The 13017-nt window shown below is 42.6% G+C and overlaps 1 protein-coding gene across 1 annotated transcript in view; it reads left to right on the plus strand.

Annotated features, from left to right (window-relative positions):
- Positions 1–13017, plus strand: part of LOC109518525 (gamma-aminobutyric acid receptor subunit rho-2-like) — a gene marked incomplete at its 3' end in the record, with an annotated part of 44361 nt that overhangs the window by 3992 nt on the left and 27352 nt on the right. The window contains exons 2-3 of the mRNA XM_019874409.1: positions 2723–2829; positions 11553–11620. Coding sequence (XP_019729968.1) covers positions 2723–2829; positions 11553–11620 — 175 coding nt within the window. The remainder of the gene's footprint in view (positions 1–2722; positions 2830–11552; positions 11621–13017) is intronic.

Raw genomic sequence — 13017 nt, forward strand, 5'->3', positions numbered from 1 at the left:
CACCTTTATTTGTGCTGGTGTTCAACATAAGCTGGGTTGCACATTTGCATTTTATTGTTTTGTATTGTGTTTAATTTGTATTTTTCTATTTTTAATGGGGTTTTTTCTCGGTATTGTGTTTCATCATAGCGTTATATTTTAATATGTACAGCACTTTGGGCAGGGTTTACTGTGTATAAATGTGTTATTTAAAGAAACAGTCACCTTGACTTTGACCTTGAATCTGACTTACTGAAGGGAAACGGAACCAAATTCTGACACTAGTCATACAGCGATCGAACTGTCCATACTAGAGTGACTGATACCCCACACTCCTGGAGCACCCTACACAAGATGCTCGAGGGTACACGGTCAAATGCTTTCTCCAAGTCCACAAAGCACATGTAGACTAGTTGAGCGAACTCCCATGCACCCCGACCACCATCAAGTATCCTGCCGAGGGTGTAGAGATGGGCCACTGTCCCATGGCCAGGACAAAAATAACACTGCTCTTCCTGAATCTGAGATTCAACTTCTTCTCCAGCGCCTCTCAACGGACCTTACCAGTGAGGTTGAGGTGCGTGATTCCCCGAAAGGAACACCACCACCGGTCCCCCTTCTTTAAAAGGGAAACCACCACCCCCGATCTGCCAGTCCAGAGGCACTTCACCCATTGTCCATGTAATGTTGCAGAGGCGCGTCAACCAGCACATCGCCACAACATCCAGAGTCTTTTGAAACTCTGGGTGGGTCTCATCAGCCCCCGGGGCCTTGCCGTCAAGTAGCTTTTAAACCACCTTGGTGACCTTTTCTCCAGAGATAGGAAAAATAGACTCATAGACCTCAGTGAGTGGGAGTGAGGAAATCTTTGAAGTATTCATCTATCCATCCATGTTCTAATCCGCCTATCCTCACGAGGGTCACGGGTGTGCTGGATCCTATCACAGCTGTCTTCAGGCAGGAGGTGGGGTTTACCCTGAACTGGTTGACAGTCAATTGCAGGACACACATTGACGAACAACCATTTGTACTTACAATTACACATAATATAGAGTGTTTCATGACCCTGCCATGCATATTTTTGGAATGAAGGAGGAAAATGGAGTACCCAGAGAAAACCCATAGGGAGAACATGCTAACTCCACACAGAAGGCCGGAGCAAATCGAACTGTGAAGCGGAGTGCCAACCAGTCGACCAGCATGCCGCCTCTGAAGTAATCTCTCCACTGATTCACAACATTCCATGTTGAGGTCAAAGCACCCCATTCCCATTATATACAGCAGTGGTGAGGAACTCCGGTTCCTCGAGAGCCATATCTTGCCTGCTTTTGATCCCTCCCTACACCAATGGACCTGATTCTATGGATCAGATCATCAGCGAGCTCCGTCGAACCCTGAAACGATCATGATCAATTGAATCAGGTGTGTCTGATTAGGGAGAGCTCTAAAACTGGCAGGATATGGCTCTCAAGGAACCGGAGTTCTCTACCCCTGATCAAGAGTGTTGCGGTGCACTGCATCCCCTTTCTGAAACATCGGATGGTGGATCAGAATTTCTTCAAAGCCATCTGGAAGTTGTTCTGTATGGCCTCACCGAACTCCTCCCACACCCGAGTTTTTGCCTTGGTAACCGCCAACGCTGCATTCCGCTTGGTCAGCCGGTACCCAACAGATAACTCCAGAGTCCCACATGTCAAAAAGGCATCATAGGACTCCTTCAGCTTGACGGCATCCCCCACCGTTGGTATCCACCAACAGGCTCAGGGGTTGCCGCCATGATACAGCCACAGCTCTGGTGGGACACCTTAACAACAGAGGCACAGCACATGGTCTACTCAGACTCAATGTCCACCACCTCCTCTGCGAAATGGGCAAGTTTCTGCCAGAGATGAGAGTTGAAACTCTTTATGACAGAGGATTCTGCCAGACTTTTCCAGCAAACTCTCACAATGCGTTTGAGCCTGCCATCGGAGCCAACACCCCACCAGGTGGTAATCAGTTGACAGCTCCACTCCTCTCTTCACCTGAGTGTCCAAAACATCAACAAAATGGGCAAACCGTGACAAGCACAGAAGGCCAGTAACCGAACACCGCTTGGGTTTTGATCAAGGGGGGCTGTTCCTCCTAGTCACGCCCCCAATTCATCCCAGTCATGCCCGTTCAGGTCTCACCGTCATTGCCAACGTGAGCACTAAAGTCACCCAGCAAAATGATGGAGACCCCAGAAGGAGGACTCTTCAGCACTCTTTCCAAGGACTCCATAAATGGTGGGTCCTCTGAACTGCTGTTTGGTGCATGAGCACAAACAATAGTCAGAACCTATCCCTCATTTGAAGGCGAGGGGAGCCTACCCTCTCGTCCACCAAGATGAAACCCAATGTACAGCCACTAAGCCAGGGGACAGTAAATATTCCCACACCTGCTGTGCGTCATTCACTGTGGACCACTCTAGAGTGGAAAAGAGTCCAACCCCTCTTGAGAGGACTGGTACCAGAGCCCAAGCTATGTGTCAGGCGAATCTGACTCTATCTAGTCAGAATTTCTCTGCCTCGCATACCAGCTCAGGCTCTTTTTCTGCCAGAGGTGACATTCAAAAATGTCTGGTCTTGTGTTGGGATCTCATAGCCATATTAAAATAGTCCATAACTGGAATGATGAATCAAAGAATAAAAAAAGAGCATATTACCATTGTTAATTCTGTAAAAGGTAGGTACATAATCTGCCCCTCATTCTCTTCTTTTAGCTCTTTCGCAAAGAAGCCTCCAGATGTGACCAAGTCTCGTAAAATGAAGACAGAGCATCTCATCAAAGTAGATGATCATGACTTCACCATGAGGCCAGCATTTGGAGGTAAGTAACTGCCATTTGTGACTCTTTTTGCTTTCAGATTAGTTCATGCCTCTGTAAACAATTTGTATTATTTTGTTGAAAAAAAAAACACTAAGCTAAAAAAAAGCTTAGTGGTTTTATGTCAATAAAGTTTGCGAAAATAATACAGCATACATAGAACTTCAATGTCAAAATATTGCATTTCTGTAGAAAAAAATATACCACTATACTGTATAGCAGCCGGATGTCATTAATTGTAAATTGTATGCGCATAATCAGTAGTTCTGACATGCAGCAGGGCAATACTCACTTGTGCTTTCTGATACACAATGGCACTTACCTAATTTGCTCTTGTACTTTAAAAGGGTGCTGTACAACTTTTCCCACACTCCACTGCCCATTTTAACACCAGGGTAGTGGGGAGGCTTCCAGATGTGGATCCCTGTTTTTTTTTTCTCAACCTACCAAGAGTCTTCAGATGAAAACTAGCCTATTACTCTAATCCGTCATAGAATGGAGGCAAATGTTGATTAAAATGCACAGTCTCGTTTTAATTGAAATAAATCAATCAGTAAATAAAAATCTACCCATCTATCCGTATCTTTCCACTTAACTGTGAGATTGTGGGGACAGTATTGTAGCAAAACCATTTACAAATGCGTATTTCAAACCATAAATATGTCAAACGAATCGGTGTCCTAACCGCAGTCACAAACGTGTAACAAAAATCCACAAATGCGTGACTGAAGTCAAAAATGTAAAAGGAGAATCTACAAATTGTGACTCAAGTCACAAATATGGAATGAAAATGTACCAATTTGTGAGTGAGGTCACAAATGTCGAATATAAATTTTCAAATGTGTACACTGATTTGTATTTGTGAATGGTTTGAATAAAAAAATGTCCTCAAAGGGCAATAGCTTCAGCAGGGAAACCCAGACTTCCATCTTATCAGCCACTTCAACCAGCTCTTCCAGGGTGATCACAAAGTATTCCCATTAGCTCTGGCATGACTCAACTCAACTCAACTGTATTTATAGAGCACTTTACAACAACCACCGTTGGATACAAAGTGCTGTACATGGAGCAAATATCATATCTACAATAAACAATGAAACAATAAATTATGAACAAAGACAGTAGAAAGCACAAAAACAGTAAAACTAAAATCAAGTCTGAGTCATGCGGAGTCAAAAGCCAAAGAACACAAATGAGTTTTGAGACAGGTTTTAAAGATGGGCGGGGGAGGGGGCTTCCTGAATGATCAGTGGGAGGTCATTCCAAAGAGAGGGACTAGCAACGAAAAAGGCTCGATCCCCTCTGAGCCTCCACTTATTTCTTGGTACCTCTAATAATGTCTGGTGTATAGGTGCGGAGGAGCTCAGGGACGTAAGGTGAAGTGAGGCCATTTAAAGATTTGAAAACAAATAATAGCATGAGGCCGATTTGATACTTTCTTGATACACAGTTTGCTCTTTCCACCACCCTGGCATGCCAATGTAGAGGCACTTTCCTTGATGTGCTTGCAATGATGCAGAAGATTGTGAACCAGGACATCCATGCAACATGCAGAGCCTTTAGGAAATCTGGGCGAATTCCATATACCCATGGGGCCCTGCCATAGAGGAGTTTTTTTTAACCACCTCAAAGACTTGAACCCCACCTCTGAGTCCATCGACTCTCCTTCACCATGGGAAAGCATGTTGGTGGACCAGCTGATCAACTGGTTGGCACCCGCCTCATAGTGCAGAAGTGAAGCCTTAAAAATATACTATAGATTTATAAAGACATTATCGGAACGGCTTATCCTCATGAGGGTCGTGGGCATGCTGAAGCCTATCTCTTATCTCTGACAGTATGTGTCACACAATACCAGCCCAATGGCCAGTTGTCTTGCAAAGAGAGCACTGCAAGTCCTAGAACAAGAACCAGTAGTCATAACGATGGCAGATATCCAAGTAAGAGTGTTTTAGATGAACTGCTGGATAGCACCATGACCAAACATGATTCATTCCTACTGGCTGAAGAAGTTAAGGGCTATTGATTAACACCTGGCAGTGTTGTGTCTGAGGATGTCAGTAGACGACTTGTTTTGTCAACGGTCTTTATTTCAACTGCCCTAACAGGTGTACACATTCACTCAACTGCTGCTCTGTGACTCTGCTGTAACATTGTGTAGCAGTATGGTATACACCTATATGCTACAAGCAGCACATATGAACCAGCTGCCAGCATCAAGGACTCACCCCCAATGACGAACGCAAGGTTAGACAGTCCTCATTATGAAGGATCCGCAGAAGGGAGCGACTCCATCAAATCATACCTACCGAAACCTGCCTCAGCACCACATTTAAGCTCCTATCAGACATCATAGCAGCCAAAATACATGAGCAGAGGAAAAGGTAACAACACCAGGAGTGCCAAACACCAACTACTTTTTCATAGCTCACTCACCCAATACAGTACTGAAAAAGTAGAAGTGGTAATCTGTCCATTGTCTGGAGTGACTCAAGAAAGCCTATGACCTGCTTAGCAAATGCCTCAGGCAACAGAAGTTAGAAGGAGCCAGATGGACTGTCATGGAAAGACAAGCCCCTTCATGGCATGTACCACTTACAAATTGAAGAAGTGGCTGTAATCAAGAAACAACAGTGGCTGAAAAAGGCTGGACTGAGAGAAAGCATGGATGTGCTAATTAGGGCAGCACAAGAACAGTTCCTAAATGTAAGATCAATAGAGGCCAAGTCTACTACATCAGACAGGACTCCAGGTGAAGGCTGTGCAAGGAAGGCTTAGAGACAGTGCAGCATATCACAGCAGGGCATAAGATTCTGCCAGGCAGGCATACACGCAGTGGCATAACCAGGTAGTAGGAACAAATGTACTAAATATGGACTAGACTTACTTTAATTTATCAAGATGGCAGACACTACCAAATGTGGTTGAGAACAACCAGGCCAAGATCCTGTGGGTCTTGCAGATCCAGACTGGCATACTGATGATAACGCCCGGCATAGTGGTGGTGAGTAAACATCAGAAGACAGCAGTTGTGATAGAAGTAGAAGAAGAACTATATGTAATCTGGAGAGTAAAGGCAACATTGGTGCCACCAGTGATCGGGGCACTGCTGGGGGCAATTACCATCAAGCTGGGTAAATGGCTCCAGCAGATACCCGGAGCAACATCTGACATCCGTGCAGAAGAGTGCAATAGAGGGAACAGTTAAGATATTGCGCAAAACCCTCAAGCTCCCAGGCCTCCGGTAGAGGACCCCAGCTTGAAGGAGATATCTCCCACTTGGCGAGAAAATTACTTGCTAAATAGACACACAATCTTCAAGACTGCACCGTAGTTGGCAGCTCTGCTTTTTTGTTGTTGTTTTTTTTTGTCATTTATTTTTTGATATGATGTTTGTTGTCTTTCATGTGGACCCTTTGTGGACTGTTCTCAGCATTTTGGCCGTGACATTTGTCAAAGGAGAGGGGTCTGTGCCTGATGGTTGATGGTTGCGCCTTCTCAGCAGCATGTGTGTACCAGCACTGATTTTGATGGGGGGAATGTCAGCGTTATTTGATTGTCGCTGCTTTACAGCCGGAGGGCGCGTGTGTTTTTTTTTGCACCTGTGGTGGGCATCATTTTTCACATCCCCATTTTGTTGCAGCAAAGATGTCGCTGCTGTTGGATAGTCTGCATTGGTGTGGCTGGATGGATGGCTGGTGGAGCTGAGGATGAGGAGAGAGGAGTGTTGGTGTGAAGGGCAGATATGCATTTGGAACTGAGATTCAGCACTTCGAATTGAAGCGAATCTGAATAAGACAGGAGAAATAAACCAAACTCCGTATTCATCAATGGATGCTACAGCTTCTTGCTTACTTTCAAACTTAGCTTGTAGCAGTGTGTGACGGCATGCATGCTGTAAGCATGACGTTTCTGAGACTTTGATTCTCTGCTCTTTCATCTATAACTGCTTCGAACAACAAGGCATATGCTGGAATAGATGTCACGATTAAATTATTGTTTTATGCAATGTTCTTTTGCATTGTTTTTGTTATGTAGTGTTAAATGTTCTGGAAAGCACTTTGTTATAGCTGCAGCTGGTGGTAAAGCGCTAATAAAGATGTGTTGTATCAACACAAATAATTTTATGTGGAATAAAAACATTGTGGATCAAATAGACATTGACAAGAAGATTAGGAATGAATAATACTCTTGTAGATTTCTTACTGTTCAAGAGTAACTTTGGCCATTAGAATTCAAATTTAAAGGCTAAATCTGGAATATTGCTAAACCATCACATTTCAGAAAAGGACACAAAATCTCTTCTGTAGTAAACAAAATATGGCATTACTCTTACCACACACATCAAGCTGATGGGCTTTTCCGCTCTTCCTTCAATGCAGATTAACAACAACCTTAATATGTTATTCTATTGAGGATTAAAAGCAATAACACATACCACATGTCAGTCTCTCTCTCTCTCTCTCTCTCTCTCTCTCTCTCTCTCTCTCTCTCTCTCTCCCTAAATGTGTGTGTGTGTGTGTGTGTGTGTGTGTGTGTGTGTGTGTGTGTGTGTGTGTGTGTATGTATGTATATATATATATATGTGTGTGTGTGGGTATGTGTGTGGAGGCACGGTGGTCACTGGTTAAAGGTGGGAGGTCTTGGCCGTCAAACCAAGATGGGCGGTGGTTGGCGGTCTTGCAGTGCTGGAACAGAGGTGTGATTTGAATGCCACTGGAAGAGATAGCCGGTGTGGTTCCCATTGCTGAGCCAGAATGTTACACTTGGCTGGAGCAAGAACTCTGGCTTTGATATGATTCTTTTGTTTGTTTTGTTTGGTGAATCTTACAAGGTTGTGCTGCTTGGATGTGGTTCAAGGGTTGATGAGCCGCTGGAGCCTGGTGCTGTCGCGAACGAGCTGGACAGACTAACAAATTGATTGAAATGCTTTTCCACGAGCCATAGATGGACTCCCTAAAATCAACATCAGCAAAAACAGACAACACAATACAGTACAAAACACAACAAATATTACAGATTTATACAATATACATTAGGTGGTGATGTGGTGCTCACTGACACGAGAGAAGAGATGTGGACATAGGCTGCACAGGAGGACAATGGCCACCACTACTTGGAAGCCTCCTTGGAAGCCGACGTGTTGTTCCCCTGGTTATGGTCAAACAAGTACCTGAGTATAGCTGAGAGAGGAAATGAGGTGAGGACAAACTAAACCATGAAAAATAAATAAGTGAGAGAAAGGTGGAGGGGACAGAAAGTGAAGAACACAATTTAAGACAAGATAAGATAAGAAAACTTTTATTTGTCTCACAATGGAGAAATCTGCAGATATTTGGGAAATCATTCAGAATTTTACATCTTCAAAAAATATGTATCCCAGAAAAGAACGGTGAGCAATGTGGCACAGCAAACAAGTAACTAAAGCACAGGACAATCCAGGGGGAAGCAGAAACACAAGGAGACGTGGAACAAAGGTATGCTGAGGAAAGGGAAAATGACCTTCAGTCTGGCACACATAAAAAAAAAATAACATCCAAATTTGGGTTCCATCACTGACATACAAATGGAATTTTATTGTAAATCTATAATCTATTCAATCAGTATTAAATTGACTGCATATGATTTTGATGACAAAAAGTAGGAACTGTCTACTCTAACGAGTTCAGAGAAAGATTTATGGGAGATTTGCACTGTGGCTTTTGCAAATTTGAAATGGAAGAATTGTATTGCTATCCTAGCTCTGTTGCCATGCTCAAACTAACACTCATCGGAGAAGAGCTTTCATGTCATCTGCTTTATCCCTGAGCACCAACGTGTCATGCAATGTAATCTCTTTGGGGATATGAGCTTGTCACACTGTCGTAACAATGAGGACCAGTTTTCCCTCACACTTAACAACCTAAGACCATCAAATATTTAGATTCAAAACACAGTGGAGCTTTGGCTATTAGCTGCATTGAATGGTGTGATTTAGGTGACTTGAAATATAACTCTTACGGCACATAGCAATGTGGCAAACTCCCACGGCAGCAATGATGAGCAGATTAAACTGGCAGCCGTTCCTCCTGCTTACAGTTTAGATTTGCATTGGCACCAATCTGTTACACCATCAGCCAGATGTTACTCTGCAAATAACACTGTCACAACTAAGAAGCAGGCGGCACAAAAAGTCCAAAAGTAATAGTAGCAGCATCCAGAGATGATCAAGTTGATGTACTGCATATTTTAGGATCGATCCGGGTACCAGGTACATACAGCATCATCTGCATCACTGCTTGGAAAGGGCACTTCAACCTGAGCACAAGCAAGAAATTTGAAAATACGATGAAGGGTTGCGGAGAAATTGAGCATTTTGAAATTCTGGTCAGTAAAGCACCTTCAAATTAGAGTAAAACTATACTGTAACGATCTTATTTTTTCTCATCCTTTCTCTAACTCACACATTAATGTACTTGGCAATGCTGGATTTATCCATCCATCCATTTTCTGGTCCGCTTTATCCTCACGAGGGTCGCGGGGCATGCTGGACCCAATCCCAGCTGTCTTTGGGCAGTAGGTGGGGGATACCCTGAACTGGTGGCCAGTCAATCGCAGGGCACACAGAGATGAACAACCACCCATGCTCACACTCACACCTAAGGACAATTTAGAGTGTTCCATTAACCTGCCATGCATGTTTCTGGAATGTGGGAGAAAAATGGAGTACCCGGAGAAAACCTACGCAGGCACGGGGAGAACTTGCAAACTCCACACAGGGAGGCCAGAGCCCACAACCTCTGCACTGTGAGGTTGCAATGCTGAATTTGATTTTTACACTATTTTCTTACAAAAATTCTTATTTAATATTCTGACCCCGCACCTCCCACCCCCCCAAACAACGTTTTTAAAAGGAATAGATTGTTTTTTTTTTCTTCCCCGAAAAGGAAAATAATGATCTAAGCTATTCAAATTTTAACATGCCATATGAACCCATAAGTTAATTTGAACATTTTACAGTATTTGCAAATATCAGCTCTGGTTGCCATGGTAAAATAGGACTTTGTAATACATGAATTTACTACCATTATTTCATTCGAAATCCATCAGGAACTATTGATGGATTTAGCAGAAACCCGTTATGCACCTGCTTATAAAGCAACGATGAAGTTTGGTGCTACACATTTCTACTTGATGGTATATTTGCCTTTAATTATAAGACACCCCCCTCAAAGCTCATCTAAGCTTGGCAACAATATCTTGAGAAATAGTCATTACAAATGATCGAAAATTCTTATTTGCATTCAGGAAAATACTTTGTATTGTGATGTGCCCTGCGACTGACTGGCGAACAGTTCAGGGTGTAGTCCGCCTTCTGCCTGAATTCAGCTGGGATAGGCTCCAGCCACTCCCTGTGACCTTGTTCAGGATAAACGGTGTTGAAAATGGATGGATGGACTTTGTAGTATGAAAAAGCCGTGAATATTTAAATCTGTTATCTAGAAGCACTAGTACGAAATAAAGGTTGGTTGTGGTAGCGTCCACAGAGGTTTTGCTCAGTTTCATCGGGTTCGTCCATCTCCATGCCAAAAGACGACATTCTTCAAATTATACATGAAGGCATTTTCCTCAGACAATGTGAGTAGTAAGAGTATGTCTACATTACTCAAAAAAAGCGAGGGCTATTTGGCGTTCAGGTGAAATTTATGGAAAAGGTAAAGTTCACACTACAGTGATAACATGAAAGTAGGACATTTAAGTAGAAGGATGCACTGGTGATTTCCTCTTCTCAAACAATTCATTGAAACAAAAGTTAACAACAATCGTGGTACACCACAACTAAAAATTTCAATGTCTCAATAACACGTCATGTGCCCTTTGAGCATCAATTCCAGCTTGACAACAACGTCTCATGCTATTCACCAAAATGTATTTGACAAAAATGCAAACAGGAATACACTGGAGAAACTAACTCAAAAACTCACTCAAATAAAGTCCAGCAAAATCACAGGAAATCAAAGTAGCAAAAAACCTAAGACAGAAAACAAAACATGACACGTGCACAGAGACACACAATGATCCGACACCGACTGGTCGGGCATGGAGTCCTTTGAACCACACACTAACTAATAAAACAATGACCAACAGGTGTGCCACTGCATGAAGAACCCTACAGTGCCACCTGTTGGTCACAAACAGAACCACTCCAAAATTCCAGAATCGCAACGTGCCTGTACCCCAAAGTTTCCCAGGCTGCGAGGGCTTTCATAGCTATGAAAGGCTTCGACCCAAAATGAGACTGACAGTGTTCTATTGTTTTGGGCGTCTACTGTATATTCGTTAGTATTATTCATTTGTGCTTTAGCTTTATACTGGTTTGATACCATCATAGGGAAATTTACATGCATTATGGGTACTGTGATCTATAATTGTATGAAGCTTCATCAAACATTTATTCAAGCAGTTTTCAAGCTTTTGGCATTTCATCGGTTTGAGCTGGCACATATTTCTCACTCAGCCAATATAGTCGTAATAGTATTTTTAAATGCTCTAACTTGTCACTAGGTATGAACAGGAGCATGAATGTGCCCTGCGATTGGCTGGCAACCAGTTCAGGGTGTCCCCCGCCTACTGCCTGAAGACAGCTGGGATATGCTCCAGCACGCCTGTGAGGATAAGCGGAGAGGATAATGGATGGATATTTGTAATTTGCAGCTGGCGCTTTAATGCATCATTTTGTTTTTCAGGTCCTGCTATCCCTGTGGGGGTCGATGTTCAGGTGGAGAGCTTGGACAGCATCTCAGAAGTTGACATGGTAAGGTCACCTCTGTGTATTTGGGGAATTGTATTCGATTTTCATTGGTGCAAATGTATTTTACTCAAAATAATAAAGACAAAGTTAAAGAATCCAGGTATAATATTTAATCATTTGTTTCGCAAATATGTAATTACAGTAGTAGAGAACGAATATAGAATAGAAATAAAGATGATTTTTTTTTTTTTTTAAACATTGAAATCCCCCGATTTATTGTGGTTAATGCTTCACACTCCCACTCTATTGCAGTTTCTCTATTTTTGTTTTTATACTGTTTGGACAGTATTTTTGTGTTGGCCATTGCTCTTGTTCTCTCTCAACATATAACATGTTTAAATGTGTTTGTATTACTTTAAAAGTGTGTATGGAGCAAAACTGACACCCATCTCATCAGCTTTATCATATCACCAATATTTGGCTATTTATGAAACTTTTGTGACAGCTGTAATGTCTCCATTCATTGAACCGAGAAATCAATTCGGACCCTAGACACAACAACCTGCAGTGTTTGCAACAGATCTATTTATCAACCACCACAAATGAGTTTTGGGCTCAACTCATATATTTTGTCACTACCTGTCAATGTGTAAAGTGCACTTTAACTTTCTTTTGCTGCACGGAGATTGTCCAGCTGCACTCTTTGTTGATAAATGTGCCGCGGATAAACATGGACATTTGCAACACTCTGTGAGGCGAAATTGCAATGTTGAGGCGAGTGTCTCAGCTTTCAGGCGGGAGATAGAAACGTGCAACTTGAAGATATGGCAGAATTGGCTACAATTACATTGAGCTCTGTGGTATATGCATATCCTCACAGAAACTGATGTATGATGTTGCAGTGTCTGTATAGTCATCCAGTGTGCCCACTGACGTTTCAAAGACACCCCAGTCGGTGCAGTCCAAGCATTCTTGCCGTGCTAGCTTGGCTTCATCGGTCCATCTCTTCAAAGTCTTGACAACCGGTTTTACACATTTGAATCTGTTCCTGTATGTCGGAATGATGTGCCATAAACATCAACGTCAGAAAAACCCAGTGCTGCGCAGGCAACAGATCAATATGTGTCTTTAAGTGTTGTGTAGAATGGTCTAGAACAGCAGTCCCCAACCTTTTTTGCCCCACGGACCAGTTTAATGATAGACAGTGTCTTAACTCTTTCATTCCACAAGACTACTTGTACGTCTTTTTAAAATTAGGCCCCGCCTACCAAGGACGTACTTATACGTCTAAGTCTTTTTTTTTTTTTTTGCGTCATAGAGAGGAGGAGGGTCTGATGCAATCTGTGAATGAGGATAAGCCGTTTGCATTGTAAATCTTGTAAAAAAAAAAAAAAAAAACTAAGACAGGAGAAAGCACAAAACAGTAAAACTAAGATCAAGTCTGAGCCAGGCCGAGTCAA

Source organism: Hippocampus comes, unplaced genomic scaffold (genome assembly GCF_001891065.2).
Source record: "Hippocampus comes isolate QL1 unplaced genomic scaffold, H_comes_QL1_v1.1 scaffold391, whole genome shotgun sequence".
In the NCBI taxonomy this organism is placed as follows: domain Eukaryota; kingdom Metazoa; phylum Chordata; class Actinopteri; order Syngnathiformes; family Syngnathidae; genus Hippocampus; species Hippocampus comes.